Source organism: Halichoeres trimaculatus, unplaced genomic scaffold (genome assembly GCF_033239565.1).
Source record: "Halichoeres trimaculatus isolate MK-OKI-2021-1 unplaced genomic scaffold, fHalTri1.1 fHalTri1_scaffold_6, whole genome shotgun sequence".
Classification (NCBI taxonomy): domain Eukaryota; kingdom Metazoa; phylum Chordata; class Actinopteri; order Labriformes; family Labridae; genus Halichoeres; species Halichoeres trimaculatus.
The window spans coordinates 1318143-1333005 of NW_027437184.1; the positions used below are offsets into that span (position 1 = coordinate 1318143).

At 39.0% G+C, this 14863-nt stretch overlaps 1 protein-coding gene across 2 annotated transcripts in view; it reads right to left on the reverse strand.

Moving 5' to 3' along the window:
• aff4 (AF4/FMR2 family, member 4) overlaps positions 1–14863 on the reverse strand; it is a 50416-nt gene that overhangs the window by 15348 nt on the left and 20205 nt on the right. Inside the window, exons 1-2 of one of the 2 annotated variants that reach the window (XM_074671899.1) lie at positions 14156–14403; positions 6588–6717 (exon numbers count right to left, since the gene is read on the reverse strand). In XM_074671899.1, the coding sequence (XP_074528000.1) occupies positions 6588–6717; positions 14156–14172 (147 nt within the window). In that variant the 5' untranslated portion in view covers positions 14173–14403. Of the gene's footprint in view, positions 1–6587; positions 6718–14155; positions 14404–14863 lie in introns of those variants that run through there. The other variant, XM_074671900.1, reaches the window with a different exon arrangement.

Sequence of the window (14863 nt, forward strand, 5' to 3'; positions counted from 1 at the left end):
TTGCTAGCTTATCACTAGTTTATTTATTTATGTATTTTCTTTTGTCATTCTTATTTTTTTATGTACGCAACTGTATGCCTCTGGTGCCAAAAATTAAATTTAAAAAACTGTGGGAAAAAATCAACAAAAAAACAACTTCCAATGGGTGTGAACCCCGAGGGGTGTGTTGAAGTACTGCAAGGGGTACTTGACAAATTTTAATTAAAAAGTTGCGTCACAACAAATTTTAAAAATCTGATTGATGAAACATCTTTACCAACATTTGTTTTTTTTTTATTTCTATGAAACATAAAACAGGGCACTATTTTCAAACTGATTCATTAAAAAAATATACTATTTGTAAAACTGGTTGGACTACACGGCCTCAGTCTGAGAGCACTGACATTAGCATGCTAACGATAGTGTAGCCCAGGAGGAAAACAATGGAAAGGTGGTTAAAACAAGGCGAAACCATCATAAAGAAAACAATAAAGTGATTAACAAAAATATCGTAATATATTGTTTATACTCTTCCTCAGCCTTATAATGAGGCACTTGGCTGTAACTGTATTCGAAAAGGGGTCGCAAACCAAAAAGTTTGAGAAACCCTGCGATAAAAGATAGGCATTGGTTTCAGCTGAGACCAAAACCCAGATCTGGGAACTGGTATCAGAACTTTAAAAGTTGGATCCTGCATCTCTGGTATAAAATGTCTTTGACAACAAGACCAAAAAGAAACAACAATCCACAGTTTGAGGAGTGAACCTTTCTCTGCTCAGCCTGAACAGGAAACTCCTCAAACATCCAGCTCTGTAAAACAGACAACCTGTCAGATATCCATTTTAATTAAAGTATTAAAAACATTACTGTGATGTGAATATGAACAGATATTTCTGCTCCTTCTCCAGCTCCTGAGCTGGTCCAGAAACAGTCGAATCATTGCACAGTTTGTTTGACTTCCTCTCTGTTGACAGAGTGAGCGATTGCAACACTCTCTGGTGTATTAGCGGAGTCAAAACAGGTATGTCGTACATGCCGTGCTGCACGTTTGAAAAAAGGAAAAAAGGAAAACGTCCCGTCATGATGTTTTGGTACAGCCAGTTCCTTCCACAGAGACGTTGTGAGGAATCTGTCTCAGATCTCACAAACAATCTCCACGCTGACCAGAGGTACCCAGATTAGGTCTGCCTCCTGTTCCTCCTGTTCCTGTAACAGCAGTAACAGGCCTGAGGCAGAGCTTTCCTGCAGGAGCTGTCCTCCAGAAACCAGAGAGAGCACCACGAGAGACGGTGTTTCATCTCTTCATAACAAACTCTATCTGTAAACAAAGTCAGCATTCAGTTTTCACGGCAAAATCTGAAATCTTATCAAGTGTTTTGTCTTATTTACGGCAGAAAAATGTCTTTTTAGACTTTAATCTGAGCAGCATTCACCTGACCAAAACTCCAAACTTACGCACACAAATATCTGCAAATATCTGTATAGAGAAAAAATTATTTTTATCCACTTACATTGATTTAATGAGTGTGTTTAAATGCTTTTAAATGTTTTAAGCGGGTGGCATCTTTCACGTGCTGAGCGCTGACACTCAAGGGTCACTTCCCCCCTGATTTTTGTCATTTCTTGTCAGAAATGTTGGACTTTTTCTTAAAACTTCAAACATTTCTTAAGTTGTAAGAATACTTATTCAATAACACTGCAAAAAGCTTGAATCTTATCAAGTTTTTGTCTTATTTTCAATTAAAAATTGCCTGATTGTACTTGATATGAGCCACATTCAACTGATCAGCCCAGACAATCGTCTTGTTTCAAGTTATTTTAAGTTTTTTTTACCCTAAGATATCATTTTTGTCTTTAAGTAACTTGAAATCTTCTCGAGTGTTTTTGTCTTATTTTCAATTAAAAATGTCTTTTTGGACTTAATCTGAGCCACAATCACCTGACCAGTCCAGAAAAACTTCTTATTTAAAGATTTTTAAAGATTAAAATAAGGTCTGAATTGATGTAACAAGTTAAGAAAAGAAAATTTACTTGTATTAAGACATTATTCTAGTTTTAGGCAAAGTTTTGAGCAAAGTTTTCTTGTTCCATTGGCAGATTGTTTTTACTTGTTACAAACAATTCAGACCTCATTTTTGTCTTTAAACAACTTTAAAGAAGACGTTTTTCTAGACTGGTCAGGTGAATGTGGCTCAGATTAAGTCCAAAAAGACTTTTTTAATTGAAAATAAGACAAAAAGAACTTGTTAAGATTTCAGTTTTCTGCAGTGATTCTCCAGCTGAAGTCAAAACAACCATGTGGACGTCTCAGTTTGTCGGACAAGTTGTCTTCACCCACATCTGGCGTAACGAGCCTGGTTACTGAGCGCTCGTGAAGTAAATGTGAACTAAAAATTTCTGTATTTGTACCAGTCATGAACTGTTTCACTAACTCAATCACTTTCAGATCAGATTAAATCGATTAAATCCTGATTTTTTCCCTGGAAACAAACCACTTTGTTTCCGCGCTGATTCTTTGGCGCTCTTCATTTTTTGGAGCTGAGGTACAAATACGTGAAATGTGCACCATAAAACTGTGACTGCTCTGCTGGTCTACATCTGGGAGGCCACAGCTGCAGCTGCGTGCACACATGGCCTTTAATGCAGAGCACAGTAAACTTCCACTTAGTGAAGCATGACAGAGGAGGAGGAGGAGGAGGAGGAGGAGGAGGAGGGGGAGAAAAGTCAACTGAAGCTTACATAAGACTGAGACGAGCAGGAGACGAGCAGGAGACGAGCAGGAGACGAGCGATATGAAGTGAGTGGAGCAGTGTTTTCCACACTCGGTGCCATCGCACAGCTTGCAAACTGGACTCCCTTAAAATTAGATTCTGCAGACGAATGAATGTGCAGAAAATAACTTTGCTGCGAAAGGTCAAGGACTTCTGAAAAGTCAGCGTTTACTTTCTTGTGGTCCAAAACACACAGGCCTGCACGCATCACTCACCTCTGGTACCCTTTCTATTCCCAACCTGTCAGGACGCATTCCTCGCCGCCCCTTTGATGGCTCGCTCACGCTAAGGAGAGGAGCCACTTACCCCTGCTCAAATCTGGTTAGTGGCAAAGATTAGACGAGTCCAGAGAACTCAAATCCTCTTTACAATTACAGCGGCTGGGTGAGAGCTGGCTGGCCTACATATGAACACGCCTGTGAACGCCTGTGCTCCTTTGTTTATCGTCTCTGGTTGCAAAACAAAGCGGTTAACAAAAGACAGGTGCTGCCAATTTATCCCACTTTCTCAGATCTGCTGCAGTTTCTTGATGCAGCTTCATCGCTCCAGAGTCGCTTGGAAAAGCATCAGTTATTGTTTTTAATGTCGATGACTAACCGCGCCGCATATTGTGCTGCAGCCAATCACAGCTTGGAGCGTGTCAGATCATCTTGATTAAGAGACGGACTGTCAAAGAGGAACAACTTGTTCTGACATGTCACATAAAACAGCAACAGCCCAGGTCATAAAACCACGATCGAGCTACGAGAGCAGCGGTGGGAGGGGAGGTCATCGGGGACAAACAAAAACACAAAGTCTTCCTTTTGTTTGTGAAGTCGCCTGCAGAAGATAATTCAGTCGAGCTCATACACAAATCTCAAGAAGTGCAACCAATCCATCCTGATGCTGACTTTGCAGAAGATGAGTTTCAAGAAATCCTTTAGTGGGTTGAAAATTCTCTGAATTCAGTCACTTCCTTATCACGACAATCATGAGTGTTTGAAAAGGGAATTTACAGACAGCTACGGCAAGCCCTTTGAACATTTAATAGCTACATTTGACTCTCTGGAATTAACATTATAGATATCAACAACATAACTGTGACAAAAATACAGTTGGAGATATCTATAATTCAGTTTTGACTAGTCAAAAATACAGCTAGAGATATCTGTAACTCAGTTTCCACTAGTCCAAACTGAGTTACAGATATCTGCAATGACTCCCTGAAAGCTGCCCTTCGCCTCGTCACCATCCTAAATGTCACTTGCAGATATCTCTGATTCAGTTTGGACTATCCAGAATTACAGTTACAGATATCTTAAATGTGATTTTTACTGTCAGAAATGTGTTCATGATGCTGGACATGCGAGGCTTCCCATTGGATACTGACCCAAATAAACTGGAGGACAGAAGAGAAAAAATCATTTTAACAGTTTTGGCGATTGCGGTCATCGACAAGATATTTAGAAAATGCCATGAAATAGAACAAATTTATAATCAGGGACTTTGTGGGGAACAAGAGCTACGTTCACTAGAGAGATGTGAAAGAAAGCTACGACGCATTGAACCTTTTTACAGATATCTGCAACATCAATTCGCCTAGTGGAAACTCTGTTTCAAGATATCTGTGATTACATTTTGACTGGTCAAAATGAAAGTTTAAGTTATCTCGAATTTTAAATATCTCTAACCACTAGGCCCGTCACGATAACAAATTTTGCTAGACGATAATTTTCCAAAATATTATTGCCGATAAACGATATTATTGTCACTTTTCATTGATGTAATTATGATAATGGGATAATAAAGTGAGTACACCATATCAAAAGCAAGAAACTTTAATTTCTTAAGAGTATTTAACTGTAATTAAAAGGTCAGGATCTTTTAAATAAAATAAATTAAACAAAAAATATAATAAATTTAACAAACAAGAAAGAGAAAAAAATACAATGAAAATGAAATGGACTCTCTTTTAGAAAAAAATACATGTCAATGAAAATAATTAATACTAATCAAAAACAATAAAACATAGACCCTGTCTCTAAAGAAAAAACAAAACTCCAAAAAAAACAACAATAAAAACTTTAGCCTAAATCAAAGGGAGTTTAAACAGTTCCTGAATTGTTTGTAACATGTACTTTTTCCCAGTCAATCCGTACTGTCTGTCAAACATTTTTAACATTTCTGTCTTTAACCGTATTGAAGGGCTGCATTTCTTTGGTAATGTATCTGTCTTTGAGCGCCACCATTTGGAGCTTTTATTTCTATTTACTTTGCCGACCAAAAGCCTCAGTAAGAGCGGATTGTCAAAGAACAAGGCTCCGCTGCACCTCCCCTTCTTCCTCTTCGTCGCCACTATTTTCAAACAAATGCCACATATCAGCTGGTTGGTGTTCATGAGCTCACACTTTGTTCATTCTGATAAAAAACTAAATATTCCCACACTGGGACTGTGGCAGGCGGCTTAAGAACCGTATCTTTGGTGACTTCACTCATATTAGCGTGTGTTTCCTCCTTACCCCTCAGGATGCTCGCTTCAGCTCTCAAGCGCGAGCAGCCCCATCTTCACCCCAAAGATCGCATTTTTGACAGATGCTCACTCCGCTATAAATCCACAAATCCGCTATAGAACCTATGCACCCTGATGTTAGGAAAGATAGACGTAGTGAGCCATCTTCTCATTCAGCCTCTTTGGTCCAAAGAGAGGAGGAAAACAAACATGCACATGTCAGTTTATCGAGGCTGGCAAACTTACCGAGGACGTTTTTATTTATCGTTCGGTTAATTGATTTATTGATTATCGTGACAGGCCTACCAACCACAATTAATTCAAAGATATCTGTAACTTGATTATGGCTATGCATAAATCTAGTTGCAGATATCTACAATTTCATTCTGACTGGGCGTAATTCCAGTGCAAGATATCTATAATCACATTTTGACTAGTCAAACTGTGATTAAAGATATCTATAAATGCTATTATAGATATCTTTAATGGAAGGGGGTTGAAGATATCTTGATTTGGAATTGTGACTAGCCGGAAAGAAATTGTAGATATCTGCAACTAGATTTATGGATAGTCATAATTTAGTTGCAGATATCCACATCTCACACTGTGGCTATCCATAACTGAATTTAAGATATCTGTAATGAGAAACCCCACACACATGAATGGGGAAAGGGGCGTGATTTGTCCTAGGAGGAATTAAATTGTGGATATCTGTATTACATATCCAGACTAGCTATTAAATGTTAAAAGGGCTTGACATAGACTGTGCTGTACTTTTATGGCTCTTGATCTAAAACCTTAAAACACAAACCAATCAGAGTTCGATCTGCAGTGAGAAACAAAGATAAAGGTGCAACGTTTCTGACCCAAAGTGATGACAAAACTGCATCAAACGCTCAAGCTCTCACTTCCTGTGGCGTTACAGATACCTCTCCCCTGACTCATCAGTGACACGTCAAGGCTGAGGACAAAGACGGGGCTGGGAGCACTTCAAGAAAGGCACAGATTCTTTCTTTAATCTGTGTTTGTGACATTATTTTTCCCAAAGTTTATTTATTTATTTTTATTATTATTTTTTTATTATTTGAAATTCTTATTAAAATTACTTCAAAATTATTATTAAAAAAAATAAAATAAAATAATAATTAAAAAAAAATTAAATTATTTTTCCTGAATGTCTGCTACAAGGTTTGTTTTTTTTTAAATCAATGATTTTGGATTTCTGACCCAAAGCGATGACAAAACTGCATCAAACGCTCAAGCTCTCACTTCCTGTGGCGTTACAGATACCTCTCCCCTGACTCATCAGTGACACGTGGAGGCTGAACGTAAGCAACAAACAGATTTACCACTTTGTAGGGCTCAGGAAAGAGAGGGGAATTCGCTGGAAAGGCCTCTCCTCCTCCCTGCTGGATTTCTTGATTTCTCCTTTCTCGTTCTTTCATTCGGAGCACATTCCGGTCCTCACGGTTCATGTTGCTGGAAACACACAGAGGAAAAACACAGGTCAGTACAAAAGCACGCTGAGGGTAGACGGATTAAGAGGATCATGATCTTTACACTCGTGAAAAATGCACATGACAAGTTTGTAAATGTTGCTGAAACTCCCAATCTAAGGCTGCTAACATCACCCAATTCTTAATCCTGAAATTAACAGCAACAACTTTCTGACTCAACTTGAGACAAACCACAGATTGGATCATGAAGACACACACAGAACAACACCAGACAACCAGTGGAGAAAGTCGTCCCTAAAATGAAAATATCCCTGAACCAGTCAGCGGTGTAAACCTGAACCAGTCAGCGGTGTAAACCTGAACCAGTCAGCGGTGTAAACCTGAACCTGAAATGTCTAATATCAACGTTAGCACGCTCTAAGAAGTGTATTTCTGATCATTTGTGGAGCTCACAGCTCAGTAAATCTGTGTTTCTGGACGTCCACATAATGAGAATCTGAACGTCTTCTGATGATAGCGCAGAAAGAAAAACACTGTGGTTGGGGATTTAATAATAACCTTCTACCGCTAAGATGTGGCGTGGAGCCAGAACTGCTCCCTCAACACACCTCTCTGCCCGTACCGTCTTTGTGAGCGCAGTGTTTGTTGTGCAAACACAAGAGGAGGAGGAGGAGGCTATTCCAGGTCACAGGGCTTCGCTGTGAGGGTTCATACCGCAGACTGCAGAGCAGCCGGACGCTGGTTTGAGGACTTCAGATCCTCCTGCAGACCACAGACTTTGATATGCATGGACAGAAACAGGCTGATTTCTCGTTGGCTCCCAGCAGGTTGTGTCACCTTTGTTTATTCACAGGTGATTTGATGCCAAACTAATAGATCTGTGAGTTTTTGTTGCAACCACCACTGGATTTGCTGCAGATGTTGATGAACTGTCAAACTAAAATCGCTCAGATATACCCATATTTGGATCATCCTATTATGTCCACCAACATTAATCTGCACAGACTGAAGATCTAAATGTTACAGTCACACGTTTTCAACCCCAATGGAGGACTTTGGTGCACCAACCTCAGCAGAGTTTAGCTGCAAAGCTAAGATAAGATTACTGCTAATAAGTGTGTCCATGCTGTGTTTTGGTTTCAAACTGCACCAAGGAAAAACAGACCTGGAGAAGAGTTTACTGCAGCTCACGTGTTTGTCGTTTTGGTGATTAACAGTCACTTTCCCTTACAGTAGTTCCACCAACCAGGACTCGCTTTAGTTTTGTTTATAAGAACATAAAGTCCAACCCAAAGTCCCAGGTTTTCTCTCTGGTTCTGAATCTTTACCAGCACCTGGCATTAATACTTTCTGCTTCTTCTCCCATTTTTATTAACAGTTAGCAAACAGCTTTCAGAAACCTCTTTTCCACCAGCGCTTGTTCTGTGTTAGTGCTTAGTCGGTTTTAATCATGTTCTTCCTGAGACTGAGTTTCCAACAGCAAGGAGCCAAATTGGAGCCACGTCATTGCATCACTGTAAAACATCAGTACATCACTGCAGTTGTGTCAGGGTGTTTCTGCAGACACTTGGGCTGAGGACAAAGACGGGGCTGGGAGCACTTCAACAAAAGCGCAGATTCGTTCTTTAATCTGTGTTTGTGACATTATTTTTCCTAAAGTTTATCTATTTATTTATTTTTTTTTTATTATTATTATTATTCCAAAGTATTATAAAAAATACTTCAAAATTATTATTAAAAAAATAAAATAAAGTAAATTATTATAAGAAAAATGAAATTATTTTTCCTGAATGTCTGCTACAAGGTTTTTGTTTTTTTAATTCAATGACTTTGGATTTCTTTATTATTATTAAAGTAGTTTCAAAATTATTATTACAAAAATAAATACAAATTAAATTATTATTAAAAAATAAAAAAATTATAAAAATTTGAAAATATTTTTCCTGACTGTCTGCTACAGGGTTTTTTTAATCAATTTATTCATTTTTTTTATTTTTATTATTTGAAATTACCATTAAAATTATTTTTAAATTATTATTGAAAAATAAATAAAAAATAAAATAAATTATTATTTTAAAAATAATAATTTAAAAAAAGTGAAATGATTTTTCCTGACTGTCTTCTTCAAGGGGTATGTATTAATTTATTCCTTCTTAAATTTTTTATTATTCAAAATTACCATCAAAATTATTTTAAAATTATTATTAAAAAAAAAAAAATATATATATATATATATCATTTTGAAAATAATAATAATTAAAAAAAGTGAAATTATTTTTCCTGACTGCCTGCTACATGGGGTGTCATCTGTGTGTGTGTTACAGTTACAGCCCTTAAAAGCTGAATCGTTGGTCACAGTAGCGCTGCCCCTGGACCCTGATGTAGCCCATGCTTCGCTCTGGCCCAGCAAAGACTTGGTGTCTGTGTAAACACAAAGAACCAGTACCAAGCCAGAAAATGGTCTGGAACCAGCACCAGCTGGGCTAAAATGGTTTAGAGAGTCTGGCTCTGGTGAAAGTTCATAAATTCCTGAATAATCAAAAACCATCACTCATCCCTGGTTTTCATCTTTCTGGATCATTTGACTCTAAAAGCAGCGCCTGATGCCACCAAAACATGAGGATGTGATCTGAAAAAGTGTGTGTTGGTTCGTGACTCTTCTCTCTGGTGTTTCTTGGTTCAAAAGACAAAGCAGCAGAGTTTCTCCACTGGAAACAAGCAGATTTTCAGCCAGGCGTGTTTCCTCTTTGTTTAGGTTGACAGCCTGAGCTCTGACAACAACAACAATGATTTTAGGCTGTTGACAGAGAGGGATTGTGTGGCAGCCACCCAGCCTCCTCCTAGATTATAAACAGAGCAGGTTTTAAGTCTTTACTATGAGGGGGAGCAAAGATGGTTTAGGAAAGGAAGGAAAACTGCACAAGACGTCAAAGGTAGAAATGCTCCAGGAAGAGCTCACGCTGAGCGGGACAGTTATCCAGCAGACTAAACCCTAAAACAGCTCCAAGGTTGTTTTTTCCTCTTCCAACCAGTTATCTGTGAGCTTATCAGAAAGTCAGAGAGGAGATAGTAAATCCCCAACCACCTCTGCTTTTTCACATCATCTACAACCCCAAACTATGAGTCATGGCTCGTAACGGGGACGGTGATTTACACGCCATACGCTCAGCTCCATCACAGCGAAGCTCACCGTGAGCTGTTTGATACACCCCATTAACACCAGCTTTATCAGAAGAGGTGTGAAGGAAGTAAAGTGTTGAGGCCATCGATAATCCAAACATCCATCATCACCCTCCTGTTATCGCCTCTGCAGCTCGACTTAGAGCACAGCTACGACGTAAGATCCAACCAAACGGCAGACACTGACCGTCAGACTCACTCAAAATAGTGCTTAATGTCAGTTATTTCACCGCCAAGCTAACAATTACCATTCAAAGGTCTTTCAAGGAGACTTATTCCAAGTCCTGCCCTTGAAATGAAAGACGTCCACATTTCAGCTGGACGCACAGTTACAGGAAGCGTGCAGTAATCCTTCACAGCGCTCACAGTCCTGCAGATGAAGAGGGGCTGAGTGTGTGAATGGGAAACAGTTAGCAGAGTGCTAAATGATCAAATGCCCCCCCAAGCACAAAAGCCTTTGTAAACACTGCTCCGGTCTATTCTGCCCGACTAATTGACCTGATCTGTTGGTTTTTATTGGTTAAACACGGGGTCACACCCGGCAGTGCTGCAGCACAGCGCTGGAGAAACACAGGAGACGGTTGGTTTGGATGGTGCTGAAGCTTCCTTCAGCTAGCAGCGTGCTAATCTGTGTCTTTCAATCTCCTGAGCTCGCTACAAGGCTACAGAAACAGCACAACAAGGGAAAAAACTTGTTTCTTTTCTTCTGATAGCATCGTAAACTGCATCTCTTTAAACCGTAAAAGTCTCCTGCTAATGTCAAACGGCTCACTCTGCCGTCAACTCTTTATTGATGTCTGAAGAAACAGGTCAGGAAGTCAGTTTAACAAGTTATTAAATCAACAAACAAGAGCTTCAGCAGAGTGTTGAATATCAAATAACCCATGTTTGTTTTTTCAGGTATGGTTTTGGCATCAGGCAGGTATGACAAGTAGAAAGGCTCAAATTCCCTCTGATGCTCTGCTGCATGTTGAGCTTTAACGGGCCTTTAAGCTTTACTATTACTACAATCTGACGGCTAACGAGTCAATGTCCGTTCAATTAACCCCCCAGCACAGAGCGGAGGGCGTGGATCAATTTAATGGTTGTGCAAAGTTGTTGTAGACAGTTTAGCCGTGGATGTTTCTGATGTAAATATTTTAGTTTTTCTTGCAAAGCTGCATTTAACCTCCTCCTTTTGTTTAAATATGTATAAAAGAGCCTCACCTGTATTAGCTGAAGCTGTAAATGATGCTTTCTCCTGTGATTTGGAAGGATTTTACAATAGTCAAACATTAAGATTCATATCTTCCTACTTTAAATCTATAAAACTCTTCCTGAACGTGGTACTGTTTTACTCCTGAAAGAGCCCAAATATCTGTATTCCAGCCCGTACAGCATGAGAAAGATATGTTAATGATAATATTCCTTAACAGAAAGAGTATAAGTGAATAAGTCTCTGTAAAATTAAAAGTTTTATCCGACTGTTTGCTTTCAGGGATGTGTTTTTCCAAGCAAAAGAGGATTTCAATATTCGCTTGTAACTATTCGAAAACCATTCAAAGATTATCCCCTCTTCAAGCGGAGGCCGAACACTGACTGCGGACACTTCCTGTGCTCCACACGGCTGTGCATGGTGCATGGTTGTTGACGACTTGTGATATGCTAGCCTAACCTTTGTACTGCACCTCATTTTCTTTTATTTATCCAAGGAGTTCCCAATCCATTTCAGATCATCTCCTGGTTCTTGTTTTGACTGTTAACCCTCCAACCTGTTGACTCCTAGTCTGGCTTCGTTTAAATGTCAGTTTATTGCTGTAGTCAAATTCAATATGATCTGGTTTTGACAGAGTTTTATTTTATTTTGAAAGTCACTGGGCGTTTTAGATGGTTTTGGGCTGAATGATGTTGGAAAATAGTCTCATTGCAATTTTTTTGGACAAATATTGTGAATGCGATTTTTTGGGGGGACATTTATATTCTACATTATTCACTTAAAACAGGCAATAAATCATTCTTAAGTACGACCAACATGACAAAAGGACACTGTCAACATTTAAACAATCCTTTCCCTTTGGCCAGGTCTACATGCTAAGATGTAATGAGATGAATCAATATGAACTGCATATCTTTATTTAACTATTAAAATCACAGCAGAATATGGGCTGATTGATTTAACTTCAAACCTTGTAGACATGTAATATAACTGTCATTAAATACCTTAAATAAATCCGATAAAGGAGCAAAGCACTGCAAAACAACAGGCCTGGTATGAACAATAATCTGAAAAATAACCATGAATCTCACAATAAACAAGTGCAGAAATGTAAATAAGACCTAATGCAATTGGAATACACTTTTTAAATGCACTTTAAAACTTTTTCTTTCTTTTTTTCAAAAAGTGCATTCTTTTACATTGCAAAGTCAGTTTAAATTTTATTAATTGTTCAGATCTAATTTCCGTGCATAACTTCCTGTCATGCTTGATCTACTTTTTTGTTTAAAACTGCAACTTGCTGCAGACAGGATAAAGCCCTCGTCACGTGAACTTTTTGATGTTTCTGATGTTAATGGCTTTCTCCTTTTTGTCTTTTTCTTTTTTTAAAATTTTTAAATTATAAATAAATATCAGTACGTATGTGCATAAATATGTATATATTTTGTACTTCTCTCTTACCCTCCTTTTTTCTATTTTCTTTCTCTTTTTTATACTCGTTCATCTTACCTTTAGAGGTCAAATCAACTTATGTTAATATTTCAATTACTGTACATTTTTCCTTTTGTTGTTACTCAAGAAGATAGAGAAAAAGATCAGAAAATTAAATTAAAAAATTCAAATGGTCTATGTCTGACCAAAAATATATTGTTTCCATGTTGTGGCAAATCAAAATTAAACATTATGTTCCAAAAAATAGCTAATAGCTTTTTCAAATGTTCGAAAATCATTGCCCATTCCTAGTATCTACTGTCTGTTTCCTTGGATTTTCCATTTACTGTATTTACAATTTGTTGTTTGTTTACTTCTTTCATCTAAGAGACGCTAGCTAACATTAGCTTCTGACTTAGCCTCTATTATAACATGAAATATGGCTGTTATTCACCTCCATTCAATAGGTCGACCCTAAAAATCTGAGTGACATTTGTTTCTTATGATAACAATAAACACTTTTTTGACAGCACAGGTAAACAGTCTGCAACTGTGAGACATCTCAGTGTAAAACCTGTAGTCAGTCAGTTTTGCCGCTGGCCTCAACCGGTCGTACCATCTTGTTCTTGGTGACACCGACTGGAGCCAAAGATGACTAATCATGTTGATAATTAGGATATCAGTATTGACATGTTCCACAGCCCCAAAAACTTTCAACTTTAAAAACTTTTCACGTCAGCATGTCTCAGCTGCACGTCAACACAAACAAACTGAGAGGATGCCAACGCTGTGAGCAGCAGTGACTTAGCATCACAGGATGGGAACAGGGGGACGTATATATTTAGAAAATCAAATAATCCATCGTGGAAAAGAAACTGGTGCTGCATTGTGTCCCTGGTTGCAGTCTTTAATGTCCAGGAATAAAAACACAGCAACTGACTCTCAAGTTGAACAATCTATTTTCTCATCTCAGCGTTATGGGGGATTCCATTTTAGCAAAGTGCATGTTTGTTATTTCAATCCAGGAGCAGAAACGAAGATTCCTGATGACGAGAAAAGACCCAGCTGCTTTTCACCTCACGGAAAATCTTGCTCCAAAGCCTCGTCCTGATGCCAGCACGAGACGAGGGATCCTTAATTTCTGTTTTCCTAACTTTGGGAGCAAACGAGCGGGCCCACAGATCACACGTGAGCGTGTGTTTGGATGTTTGGTGGAGCTGTGGCTGCGGCTCAAAGCCTTACAGCTCTGTTCAGCTGCCAACAAAGCAAAGGAGGCGACAGATTGCTTCAAAACAAAAAGGACAAAACCTGCTTAAGCACAGCACCTCTTACACGTGAGTCTGAAAAGCATTTATGACAATCAGGGAGTGAGCGTCTGCTGCAGTTAATGTGGCCATTGTACAGTGAGCCAGATTGAAAAGGTCAAAGTCTGCAGAGTTGAAAAGGCCGTTTGCTCTGCGCCCAAATAATCAGCTCACCTGACTCTCAAAACATAACACAAAGGCCCTGTCTTCAGTATCAATGAAGTGAAAAAGACTTGTTCAACTCATGTAAAGAAATCCATAAGCAGAGTGACGTATGGCTCAGCTGAATGAAAGTTTTATTTAAGCAGAGATAGAAGAGTGAAGCAGCCAGCTAGCTGTGCATTTCTTACCCTGACTGAGAGGCCATGGCCCCAACCACTGAAACATTGGAAGGAGGAGGGAGGAGTGTTCAGGAGATCTCCCAGGGATTCAGAAGTGTTCTCGTCATGACCTGTCAGCTTCAGTTTCTAACACTCCTCCTGGAGGTGAGACACCTCGTCCTCTCCTCTCTGAGCCCGTCTCTGGACGTCAAAACAAAAAAGTACAACTGGACTTTCTTTACTCGACTCTGAAGGTAACAGTGTATTTCCTTGGAGTGGAGACAAATCTGACTCAGGGAGGGGAGGTGACTGCTCGTGCTCGGGAGATACCATGTCGGCAAACAGCGGGGGTGGTCACATGCAGGTGAAGTCTGGGAAAGCCACAGCTTTTTCTGTTGTTTTTGTTTGTGTTGTAATTTTAGGATGTTGGGGAAAGCAAGTGAGGGTGGAATTGTGAGACACTTGAAAAACAGAGGGAAACTCCAGTGGACGACATCTAACTCGATGGATTGGAGGGAGCACTGCTGGAAAAATGTGATTTGTTTTTTTAAGACACCTTGCCAGGACAAATATAAAGAAAATTGTACAACTTGTTGAAGACAATGTGGCTCTTCAGAGGCCAACCACTTCCATATTTTCTGGGATCGTCCCAGGCTGATTATGTTTTGGAGGGAAGTCTGGGACAAGGTTAAAATAGTTTTGGATTTGTCATTATAGTTTATTTTTTGTTAGCTTTGA